This window comes from Poecilia formosa, unplaced genomic scaffold, assembly GCF_000485575.1.
Source record: "Poecilia formosa unplaced genomic scaffold, Poecilia_formosa-5.1.2 Scaffold130, whole genome shotgun sequence".
Lineage (NCBI taxonomy): Eukaryota > Metazoa > Chordata > Actinopteri > Cyprinodontiformes > Poeciliidae > Poecilia > Poecilia formosa.
In genome coordinates this window covers 335,189-347,316 of record NW_006800069.1, presented here as the reverse complement: position 1 = coordinate 347,316, position 12,128 = coordinate 335,189, and the positions used below count along the sequence as shown (strand labels likewise).

Sequence of the window (12,128 nt, the reverse complement as noted above, 5' to 3'; positions counted from 1 at the left end):
ATAATTGTCGATTAATCGTTTAGATGCGATTTCCGCGCTGATGGCGGTTGGTTCGGTTGCTATGACTGCATATCTGAAAAGAAGGGCTGCCTTTTTATTTTGTTAAATGTTTATTGAACTCCATGTAAAACCAAAATGACCATTGACAACGTGATTAGAGGTTTTGGACATGTAGCTAGCCCGGTGGAGTGCATGAGAAGAGATATCGGCATAACTCCTTTTTATAAAGTATCAGACTCGTTCGTTATAGCTTGTGTTAGCCTCAGAAAGACGAGAAACGAATAATAGTGGTCAAGCTGGACCGTTGTGGCACGAACCACCGCACTGCATGTTGGGTAAATGAGGTATGAATGTGATGTCACATGTTTGATCTCGCTTTGTTGTTCGAAAGAATATCAGCAGTTCGAGCTTTATATCCTACAACCATCTCATTCCACACCTCAAAATAACCCCACTCACGTTCTGCTTTATGTGTATGCGCACATGTCTGTATGTAAAATGAATGCTTGTGATTTTAATGTTCAATTTTAGAATCTTCTAGAGATGTTTTATCCCTCTCAAATGCTATTTTTTATTTTATTTTCATTGTTGTGCAAGGATTATATTATGTTGATTTTTATTTCCTGAAGATGATCTCGCTTGTACATAAGGGCAGAAGACCTTAAGTTTTATCTTTTTTTAATTACATTATTATAAAAATCATGAAAAAAATGTTGCTTAAAAAAATGGGAATAAAGCAATTTTAAAGAAAGACATTGCTGTCTATTTTTGTTTGTTTTATGAATCAGGGGAAAAACTTAGTCTTCTGTGAAATATGTAGTTTTATGGCCGAGTTTTAGTTTTATCCAAATATACTTTTTACTTTGAAATGATGCAAAGAATATAGTCTTAAACGGATCTCATTTGTTTGAAACTACATTTTAACATAATTCACAGCCTTACTCTTATTTTGAAACGTTGACATACTTTATCGGCCAAACGACGTCACTTCCACGAACGCTTACAATCAGGAAGCCGGTGCCATGTTATATTGGTGGAAATTGTGGGCGAAGTTCTGCTTAAAAAGTGGGATTTAAAAAACAAAACGTGATTCAGATTTCGGGGTGAGGATGGAGGTAAGAGTAGTTGGTTTTGAACATATTTCATGTAGAAATAAAAGATTAATAAACTATAACACAGGATGTTTGGTCTTCACAATCACAATGATGGCCTTGTTGAGCGGATCAGCTGGTCTGATCTGATTTATTAGTGTCACTTTATTGAAAATGCTCTTTTAAAATTCAGTTAAAGTGCTTTTACAATTAAAAAGCGAACTTGAGGGTCTGTAGACACAACGTTTAGTCTTAACAACTTGTTAACAATGCTTGAATGTGGTTTAAAGTGATTAAAGTCCCTATCAAGGACTGGCCAGCCTTAGTAAGTTATCTTATTCGAACTTTTACCGGTCATAACACACATTTTTTAGATTAGTCACAAAATATGTTAGCACGGATCCAATGAGGACGTAGATTAATTAATACTCCTGTTTCACTTTCAAATTGTTAAAGCACTCCGATAAACGGGATCTGAAAAATATCTTCCTTCAAATTTATTGTCGAGCCATGGTCAATATGTAGCAAAGGGATATCTGGCTCTAGTACCTTCTAAAAGGCGACTTCCGGTTCGCGCTTTCAAAATAATATGAAACGTGAAAGAAAAAGATGAGCTACAAATTGAGAAAACGGTAGGAGTGGCTGGCCTACTGATATTACTCTGGGAGTGTACTGACCTCTCAACGAGGAGGTCATGAAAGAAACTAAAGCAGCATCTAAATGGACTGCATGCCTTTCCTGCCTTTTTGAGTCAAAAGTAAGACAAGAGTGGACAAAAAGAAAAAAAAAATCCCCTACAAAAGTCATATGTTCTGTAATACATCTTGATGAATAGACAAGACAAAAGTGGAACTTGTTCCATCCATCATACTAATGGTACCAATATTCAAACATGGTGGTGGTAGTGTGATGAGCTGTCGCTGGATGACTTGGAAAACTTGATGCAATGACATTATCTGGTTTTGGGTTTGTGTCCAAATGGATTGTGATTGAATCCAATAAAGCAAAAACAAAAAGGGGAATGTTTATGAAGTGGCCTACTCAAAGTCTGGGCTTGATTTGATGCATGATTTTCATCAGGCTGTTCATGCTTTAAAAAACCTCCAGTGAAGCTGATTTGCCAGTTGTTAGCTTTAGACAGCCGTTAGTTAGTTCTTTTTTTATCTGAAATATTTACTTGACTTTTTCACGCTTTAAATGTATATTTCAAACATAAACCCATGACTGAATTAAATAAAAATAATCATATTCTTAAATGCCAACATTGATATTTATTTCTAAATCATGTTAAATTGAAACTGGAGCAGTTTAGAAATAATAATGTCAAATTGAATATTCTTGGTACAGAACCATTTCCAATTAAACAATTGTTTATATGAACTCAAGCTTAGTTTGTAGAAGGTGATTGTGGACAAACATTTGACTAGTTTTAGGTGCTTTGTTAAATGTCTGGTATTGTAGATTTACCAACACTGGTTTGCTACTTTTTTTATTCCTCTTTGGACCCATTTTCCAAGGTTTTTCAACATTAATAACTTTTGTTTCTAACTTCTTTATGCAGAATCCTTCATTTCTTTTTTGACGGAAAAGAAATGCAGAACTGTTGCAGAATTGTTGGGGTTTGTTTGTCCAGTTCATGCAGCTTGCTAGAACTGGAACTGAAATAGTCAAATTGACAATTGGGATTAAATTCAATTTCAAAAATACTTTATTGATCCTAAAGGTAAATTAAATGTTGCTGTAATTTATGTTAATTTAAATCTAGCGCATGGAAATCTCAATCCTTAAAGCCAATCATCGTATTATGCATGCCAGGTTCAAAGTTGCTTAAATCCGTTTTCGTCCCGATTCCTGATGCAATTTGAATCCCAACAAGTGGCTTTCATTGCATTTATTTGTTTAAATTAATGTAAGCATTTAATTGTAACCAAATAAATTAACCAAAGACCGTATGGTTTGGTTTGGTATTGGGGGGAGGGGGGGGTTATCGATTTTATTTTGAAACCTTCACCTCACATCCGGTTGTTCTTCCGCGTAACTTTATCCTGCCGTCCCCGATCCACGTCTCGGGAATCCATTGAGCATCCTAGCCCGGGCTAACACGTCGCAGACACGGCGGATTGCTCGGTCTTCCTCCGCCTGTCAGACACCTTGAACCGTTCCCCCACACCTCTCGCGGCTACGTTAACATTTCTATCGGTTGATACTCTCGAAGGGAGTCCGAATGAAACGCCCAAGGACGGACGGACAGACAGACGGGCTCCGGGGCTGGCGGTGGCGGTCTGAGTACCGCAGCCTTGCGGTAGCGGTGTAGCCAGGCTAAAGGGGCTAAAAGCCGCGGTGTGGGACAAGTCAGCAAGAAAGACGGTTAACGGCCACGCTAACCCGGCGGCTAGCCTCGCACAGCGGACGGATTATTTTTGGCACGGCTGCTGGGGGCAACACATGCCCAGTGTTTCCCCCACATTGTCAGCAGCAGAGCTGTCAGTGCGGACGGAGCAAGCAGATACAGCTAGTGTGGTGGCGGCGGAGGGGGGAACTTGTATCCCCATTAGCAGCTGCCTGAGGAGGCTTCCACAATATTTAACTGCAAAACCAAACAAAGAGAAGCGACTGGTAAATGCTAAGGCCCAGCTGAAAACATGGACCTCAATTTTTACTCGGATTTAACAGACGGAACCGGTCAGCACGACGCTGATCCAGAGTTCTTGGACCCGCATGCCTTCAATGGATTTGACTCTGACAGCAAGGTGAAAGGAAACAAAACACACAGTTCCTGCAGCAGTCAGTAACACTGTCACTTATTTTTGGCTCCTGTTTTTACAATCAAAGCTAAACATCCAAGTGAATTACTAGTTAGTATTTTTAGGGATTTTCTTTTTGTTATTGTTTAGCTTTGTTTTAAACAACAAAAGCTAACCCATTGTTTTAAATCTAGACTCTCTCCAAGGTTTGGTGGCAGGAAAAATTTTCACATGGTGCCATGAACCTTTTGTCATGGTACACCTATAAAATTCAATGCGTTTTGTGTTGTTTCAACATAGTTATAAGTTATACTACAAATTTCCAACCTGGACTTTGGCTGAGCCATGTTAGCACACAAATATGCTTTAATAGAAACTATTGTCGCAAATGGCAACAAGACGCAAATCACTGTCAGGATGATTTCTGGATGACAAACGTCTTAAGTTTGCCCCTTTTTTGGAGGATAATTCTGTGTACAGATACGTCATAAGTCATTTTTATTTCTGGTTCCTGTTTTTTTTTTTTTTTTTTTTTTAATTTACTTAAAATATCTTCTAGTTCCAGTGTTAAATGTTCATTAGAATTTCAAGTTTATTGATCTTTGAGAATGTCTTCTTGCATTATATATGCTATTATCTTTATAAAATGGCTAAAAACCAAAAAAATCTTATCGTTTATCTGGGACAATTTATCACGCTGGATTAGTTTGTCATAAAGGGAGCTTGCAGCCACTAACTCAGTTTTCTCCTGTGTGTTTCAGTTCCCTGGCGGCAGCGAAAACTACCTGTCGATTCCTGGGTCCGGCCATCCCTTCCTCTCTTCCTCCGAGGTAGGGGGTCTGCCGTCCGTCTGCGAATGATCAAAACAAGCTGCAGCTTTTGTCCTGGTGCTCCCAAGCTATTTTAGACGCCTCAAAAAGCCAAATCTAAATGCTGTTTTTTGGGGATTTTTCACTCGGTGTGAGTCATCGGATACAAATTTCGAATCAATCTATAAAAAGCTGCAGCAATGACTCGCCTGAGGATCGTTTTCATATGTCTGAGTCTTGACCTGTCCCAGGTGTTTTCTCTCCCCGCACCTTTAACGCTCTGCATCACTTTATGTAGCCGGGCTCAGACGTGTGGCTTCAATGTTCTTCTTCTGTGGGTTGAAAGATGTCAGTCTTGGCGTCGTCGTCATGATGGAAAAATACGACTGAGGTCAGAAGTAAAATGAAGATGAGAAGTTGTTGTTTATGTTGACTTAATGTAACTATTATAAAAATGATCCAAGTTAAAAGCGGATTAAGAGCAATTTAAATGAATTTGTGAATTTCATCATGGCCAATTTCATCCAAATGTAAAAACAAATAGAGTGGGAAGAAGATGACTTAATTCAGACCCAAAACTCTTTAATGACCAAAGAACAGGATAATTTTATTTTAGAAGACAATAAATCTGAGACCAGATCAGGTCTTAATTCTTTCTGCGCAGTAAACTCAAGTTAAACCTGTTCATTTTCATATTTTCAGGTATTTGTGTGTTCGGACTGAGACATTGTTTTGGATTAATGTTGAGACATTCTGAATGTTGTCTTCTTCTGTTTCTCTGGGGGTTTCATCTGCTTTTATGAATTTTCTCATATTTTTACTCAGTAGATATGGCACTTTTTGATGTCAGATTACATGAAAATATGCGATTCAAAGCACAGAGAATTTTAATTGATGCGGTACAATTCAGTATTAATCAAAGTGTTAGTGGGAGGGATTTGCCAGACCTTCAGCAAAAGTTGGACTTAAAAAAAAATCCTGTTTACGGCTCTGGTCCAAGGCTCAAGAAATAATCTGCACGTGATGGAAGAATGGACCGTACTAGTAGGAGGCACTGCCTGAATACCGTGTGTGTGTGTGTGTGTATGTGTGTGTGATTGAGAATTTGAGTTTTCACACTTGACATTTCAGTGGATTTGGTTACATTGGGAACAAAAATGGCAACATTTGTTATGTTTTCAGCAGCAGTTTCCTGCTGCACTGTGTCAAATGATACAAACCTTTGAAAAACCTGTTCCCCTCCTCGTCTGTAGGGGCGCTGCTCCAGGAAATTCCAATGAAAAGATTCCAACTTGAACAACTTTTTTGTTTGTTTTAAAGTTTAAACAAAACCGCTTTTGTCTAAACATCTCAATTTGCCCTTTTTGGTTAACGACAGCTACTCTTACGATATTGTGCGCAGAGATGGAACCGATCTTGGTTTTTGAGAAGAATCGCTGGCCTGAGCCATAATTTTTTGACCAAAATAAATACATTTTGCCTTCTCCTGTTGGCGTTTCGCATCTCCAGACGTTCCACACCCCAAGCCTCGGCGATGAGGAATTCGAGATCCCGCCCATCTCTCTGGACCCGGACTCGGCGCTCACCGTGTCCGACGTGGTGTCTCATTTTGGCGAGCTGTCGGACGCCGGCGGCTCAGACGGCGTGGTGGTACCGGGGAACGCAGTGGTGGAAGGGGACGACCCGTCCTTCGCCGCCCCCTACGTCGGCGCTCCCTCGCAGGGCTTGGAGCACTTGACCCTGGGGGTCATGAACCAGTCGGGAGGAAGCGCTCTGCTGGGCTCCTCGTTGGGGATGGTGAGGAGTTTTTATTATTATTATTTTTTGGTTATTCTAAAGATCTTCTCTACCTTTATTCACTCCGGTTTCATCCGTTCCTCAGGATCTGGGCCACCCCATTGGGTCTCAGTTCAGCAGCTCATCTCCGGTGACCATAGACGTCCCGTTGGGTGACATGGGCCAGGGGCTACTGGGGTCCAACCAGCTGACCACTATCGACCAATCAGAGCTGAGCGCTCAGCTGGGGCTCGGTCTAGGAGGAGGCAACATGTTGCAGCGACCCCAATCGCCCGAGAATCCGTTGTCGGCAACGGCGTCGCCCACCAGCTCGCTGCAGGACGACGACATGGACGACTTTAGACGGGTGAGTCTGAATCTTAAATGATCCAGGGTTTCATCTAGGATTCTTTATAAAAAGTGATAGTGGGCTGGGAGGTTGTGATGACGCTGCTGATTAAAAACCATCATCAGGGAGACTTTAAGATGTCAATAAACATGATGCAGTAAGGCCAAACTATATTAAGTAGGTCTACTGTCATTCAGGTGCCACATACGTTAACATTAGGGTCTTTTTCACACACTTAAACTAAAAATACATTCAACTTAACCTCCTTAAAGCCTTTCTTTCACCATTTCTCTCTCTCTACTTCAGCCATTCGTCTCCAGTTTTTCTTCTGTCCTGAAACCAGCGCAGTGCACAGCAGGCAGTCAGGCTGGAACCAGTAGTGTTGGTTTTTTAAGATGAAGTCAATTTAATGTTTCATGATATTTCAATTCATTTCCAACTCTGGTTATGGTTAGTAATTTGTAAATAATGGCGTGTGAGGCCAACGATCAGGTGTAATTCGTTTGCACCCACACTCGCTCAATTCAGTGCGTCAACTGTAAACCCAGCTCAGTCCATTTTTACTGTTACTAGTGTATAAAAAAACCTACTTAAAATAAACCCTGGTTAGCCTGGTTGGGGGGGCGAGTAAAGCCTGGTGGCCCGCCAGGTTTATAATACGCTGGCACACGTTAAAAAGTAGTTCAGTGGCTTTTATTTTGCTGTGGCAGAGCGCTACGATCAATTCCATGTTGAGGAAATCCTGTGATTAGTTTCATCTCAGAACTTTCCAGACTGATTCTTGTTTTCCTCCCCCAATCAGAGCGTGCTGGTCGAGTCTCCGGTGTCTCTGGCTGTTTCGCCCGGCGTCATCTCACTCGACCCCTCCATGTCGGAGTCCCCCATCTCTGCGTCCACTTCCAGCGTCTCGTCGGCCGTCGGACGGAAAGGAGCAGCAGCAGGTGGAGGAGGAGGAGGAAAAAAGGGGAGGAAGAAGAAAGACCCAAACGAGCCTCAGAAACCCGTTTCGGCCTACGCTTTGTTCTTCAGGGACACGCAGGCGGCCATTAAAGGCCAGAACCCCAACGCTACGTTTGGAGAAGTCTCTAAGATCGTGGCGTCAATGTGGGACAGTTTGGGAGAGGAACAAAAACAAGTAGGAGAACTTTTTGTCTTTTGCGCAATCGGATGCTGCAGAATATTTGAATCAGTCTTGATTTGTGGTGCTGAATGTTTTGACTGTCCTTCAGGTTTACAAAAGGAAAAATGAAGCCGCAAAGAAGGAATACTTGAAAGCACTATCAGAGTACAGAGCCAACAAGAACTCCCAGGTACGTCTGAGTTGGAGTAGGACTGAAACGATTAATCGTGATTAATCGATTCAGTCGATTATTGAAAATGATGCTCAACTAATTACCTAATAACTGCAGACTCAAAAAAGGGCATTTGCTGATACAACATACTCATAAGTAAGTTAGCACTAAGTAACTTCTAAAAAAAATACTTAAATTTTGCATTTAAAAAGAAAAAAACTCGGGGAACAGCTGAGCTTTTCACATTCTTGAGATGTAAATAATCAAATGTTCACTAGAAGAAAGCTGTTTTAGGCAATACAAAGTTTATTTTCTCATTTAAAAAGGAATTGAATTATTTACTTGTTACATCTTTTAACGTTTGTAAAAAGGATTAAATGAAAAACATGCAGAATGTGTTAAGTTTTTAAATCCGATTAATCGTTACAAACGACTAATCATCAGAATAAGCAATAGATTAATCGATAGCTAAAATAATCGTTAGATGTAGCACTGGTTTTGAGGTGACGTGAGAAAAAAAATCTTGCAATTTGTAAGCAGCTCTTTTCTCCTCAGGCTCCCATTGAAGTCATGGAAACCGAACCGTCGCCGCCGCCCGCTGCCCCCGCTCCTCCTCCGGTGGTTACGCAAGCCTCCACTTCGAACCCTCGACCCTCCAGGTCCCAGCACTACAACCCCGAGGAAAACACCATCACCAACATCTGCACCTCCAACATCATCCTGGACCTGCCTCATGTCACCACGCGTTCCCGCACCGGCGCCAAGCCCCCGGCCCCGGCTCCGAGCCCCGCCCCCAACCCTCCCACCGTCACCAAGATCATCATCAAGCAGATGCTGCTTCCATCTGGCGGCATGTCCATCACCAGCACCACCGCCTCCTCGCCGCGCCAGCCTCCCCCACTGCAGCAAATGCAGAACACCCCGCCGCCACCCAGACTGCAGCAGGCTCCTCCCCCTCTGCAAGCCAAACCTCGGGGTGGCGGCGCGGCCGCGGCCACCGCTCCGCCACCCCTGCAGATCAAAGTGGTCCCCTCGTCGCGGCAGCAGGACTCGGGCACGCCCATCATAGTGACGGCAGCCGGCGACGCTGGCAACACGTTGACATCCCCGTCGGGCGTGACGGTGGAGGTGGGGCAGCCGGACGCCGTGGTGATGGCAGGGGAGGAGGTGGCGGAAGCGGAGGAAGGGGTATGCTGCTGTACTTTTGATGCGTACCTGAGTTATTCTGCATGGTTTAGATGTTCTGTCACTTTGTCCGCTGCTCCAGATGGAGGTGGAGGTGAACGTGACGCCGGGTCCGAGTGTGACCGCCGCTCAGGCCCCGAACATCTGCGTGCGCGCCGGATGCAACAAGCCGGCGGTGGAGAGCGAAGACTGGGACAAGGAGTACTGCAGCAACGAGTGTGTCGCCACACACTGCAGGTACTTGCACACGTCGTAATAAAGATTAATTCATCTGTTGATTAGGGTTGAAGCGACTAATCACGATTAATTGACTTAATCATTATTATTTGAGAGTAATTACAATTAATCAGATTAATTTACTAAATCAAGATTAACTGTGATTAATTGTTTTATCGATTAACTGGAGAAAACAGACTAAAAAAAAAAATCAATTTGCTAACAGAACAATTAACTTAGAGCAGAAATAAAAACCAGAAATGTACAAAAATATACATTTTGCATCAGATGAAGAAAACCTTCTTTGTAAATACATTTTACCCAGAACTATGGTGACACAGCCTTAGTTCAAACCTGAAATTTGATAATTTTTTTCTTCCTTTTTTATTATAAAAACCTGAAATAAATGCAGGAAACGTGTCAGGTAAATGATATTGTCGTTGATAGGTTTTAAATTATTTCAGGCTAACCTCAAGTGAAATATTACTAAATATTTTAATTCAACACAGGCTGTAGCTCGAAGTCTGACTCTGTAGAAAGTAAAACCTACAATTAAAACCATTTGTTCGTCTAAACGACAATAGTGTGTCATTTAGACATCTTGTATTATTTGTGGTTGCATCTCTTTCCTTTCTGAGGGTAACTGGATGTTTAAAAAACAATTTTGTAAGTTCAAATTGCTTTTCATGAGAAATAAGTGAAGTTTTCTTGATTCTGGTTAGCGAAACCTTTTTTCCCATAAAATCACTCTTGAATCATTGTGGAAATTTGCTACATGAGGATGTTTTGATTCTGTTTTTTGCACAATTTTCATTGGACTCGCTTACTTGGACAAATCCCCACACAAAACGTTGACATTACATAGCACTCAGGGTAGCTTTACCTTTTCTAGAAGTCCCAAAACCCTCAGCCATGACTATGAACAGTAAACATCTCTGCTTGATGTTTGTATCATTGTCGCCATCTGCTGGTGAGTCGTGGCTATTTCCGTGTTTATGTTGGTGTTTTTGCAGCCTGTGGGGATGGAAATGTTTATTATAAGAAGAGAGATAGATGACTTGTGTAATCTGAGGTGCAACAATAAATGCGAATGAGCTCCAGTACTTATAAATAATAAATGTATTTTGTACTACAAAACTCTGCGAAACACAATGCTCCATGGCTGCAGAGTCATATCTTACTTTCGTCTATTTTTTTTAATCGTTGGGGAATTTAATTAGTTTAATCCAAGTTTTTTTTCAATGTATCCCGGCTTAAGGTGTCGGGACTCCTGAGTCATTTTAATCGTATTTCATTTTCAATACCCTCTCCACCCCCCGCTGTTTCTTCTCCACAGAGACGTGTTCATGGCCTGGTGCGCCATCCGAGGGTCAAACTCCACCACCGTCACATAGAGAATGGAAACGATGCTACACAAACAGGACTAAATACTACAAATGAACTGCGAACAAAACACGTATGACTGACTCGGGTGTCGGCTCGTAGGTGGTTTGTTGTTGTTTTTTTTTTTGTTTTTTTCTTACACTCGCATCGTCTCGGGGACAAGAACAAAGACCTCACGGTGGCAGGAGGGTGGAAGTTGCCTCCGGTTTCCTGTTTGCAAGCACTGGATTCGTTCACACAGACGGATGGCTAACGCTGCTCCACGTATTTCATGTTGATCATGTATTGTGAATTGGAAAAAAAAAAAAAGAGAAAAGAACTTGATAAAACGAGGAACATTTTATATGAACATTGTGGTGTTTTTAATTATTTTCAAGAAAAGAAAACATAAGGAAAATGACATGTAGAGGTGGTGGGGGGGGAACCTCCTGATGCATTTGTTTTATTCATCTGTGCTCTTCCCTTTACTGTTACAAGGACGACGCATCATTGTGAACGAATTCTGGGAGTTTTGGACGATTCGGTTTTCTTTATCTGTGCTAATGTAGACGTTTGGGGACCCGACAACCACTCCAAGCACAAACCATCTCAAGATCGTGCAAGAAGGAGTTAAACATGGCGGGTGAAAAGGGAACCTGCCAGAAATGGAATTTTGTCAAACGCATTTTTAAAAGACACTTTTTGACCAACTTTCCATAATTGAACGGCTGCTGGTCAGAAACACAAAACGGGTGCTAACGTCTGCTTCCCCCTGTACATTTGAGCTTCTGGAACATGTGCTGCGTAGTTTGCATATAAAGATTTGTGATCATTTCTGGATGGAATTAGGAAAACCAGTATGAAATAAACACACCAGCTCTAACAGCAGCGTTTGCTGTAAAGGGAATACATTGTAAATTTTCTTTTTTTACAAAAAATTTTTAACCCATTAAAGTAATATGTGACAGAGTATTAGGACCATTGCAGATTGAAAAAAAAAGATAATTTTTGCCCAAAAATCTAGAAATTTCTATACATTTTTTTAAAAACCTCTGTTGAAAAGATGAAAATTAGCAAGTCTAAAATTTTGAAATAAATCTTAGAAATGTACAACTTTTAAAATTTCCCTTTTTTTGAGAATTTTTTTTGTCTATCAAATTTTTGACTTTTTAACCCTCCCAAGCTCATTTAGACCCCACAAGCTTTTTACAACAAGTTTTTTTTTTTTTGAGGGGGTCGGGGGGTCGGAAACTGACGGTCTGATGGGACAGCGATCCACCCTCCTCCCCCCATCCAAACTTCCC

At 41.5% G+C, this 12,128-nt stretch overlaps 1 protein-coding gene across 2 annotated transcripts; it reads left to right on the top strand.

Moving 5' to 3' along the window:
• The first annotated feature begins 985 nt into the window (after positions 1-985).
• tox4b (TOX high mobility group box family member 4 b) lies at positions 986-11,824 on the top strand. Of its 2 annotated transcripts, none has more exons than XM_007561690.2 (9): positions 986-1,115; positions 4,597-4,665; positions 6,154-6,441; positions 6,527-6,787; positions 7,572-7,904; positions 7,999-8,079; positions 8,617-9,249; positions 9,329-9,483; positions 10,799-11,824. In XM_007561690.2, the coding sequence occupies exons 1-9, from the start codon at positions 1,110-1,112 to the stop codon at positions 10,854-10,856; spliced, it is 1,884 nt and encodes a 627-aa protein (XP_007561752.1). In that variant the 5' UTR covers positions 986-1,109; the 3' UTR covers positions 10,857-11,824. The 2 variants fall into 2 exon arrangements, with proteins under 2 accessions (XP_007561752.1, XP_007561751.1); XM_007561689.2 differs by lacking the exon at positions 986-1,115 and adding an exon at positions 3,125-3,841.
• The last annotated feature ends 304 nt before the right edge of the window (positions 11,825-12,128 follow it).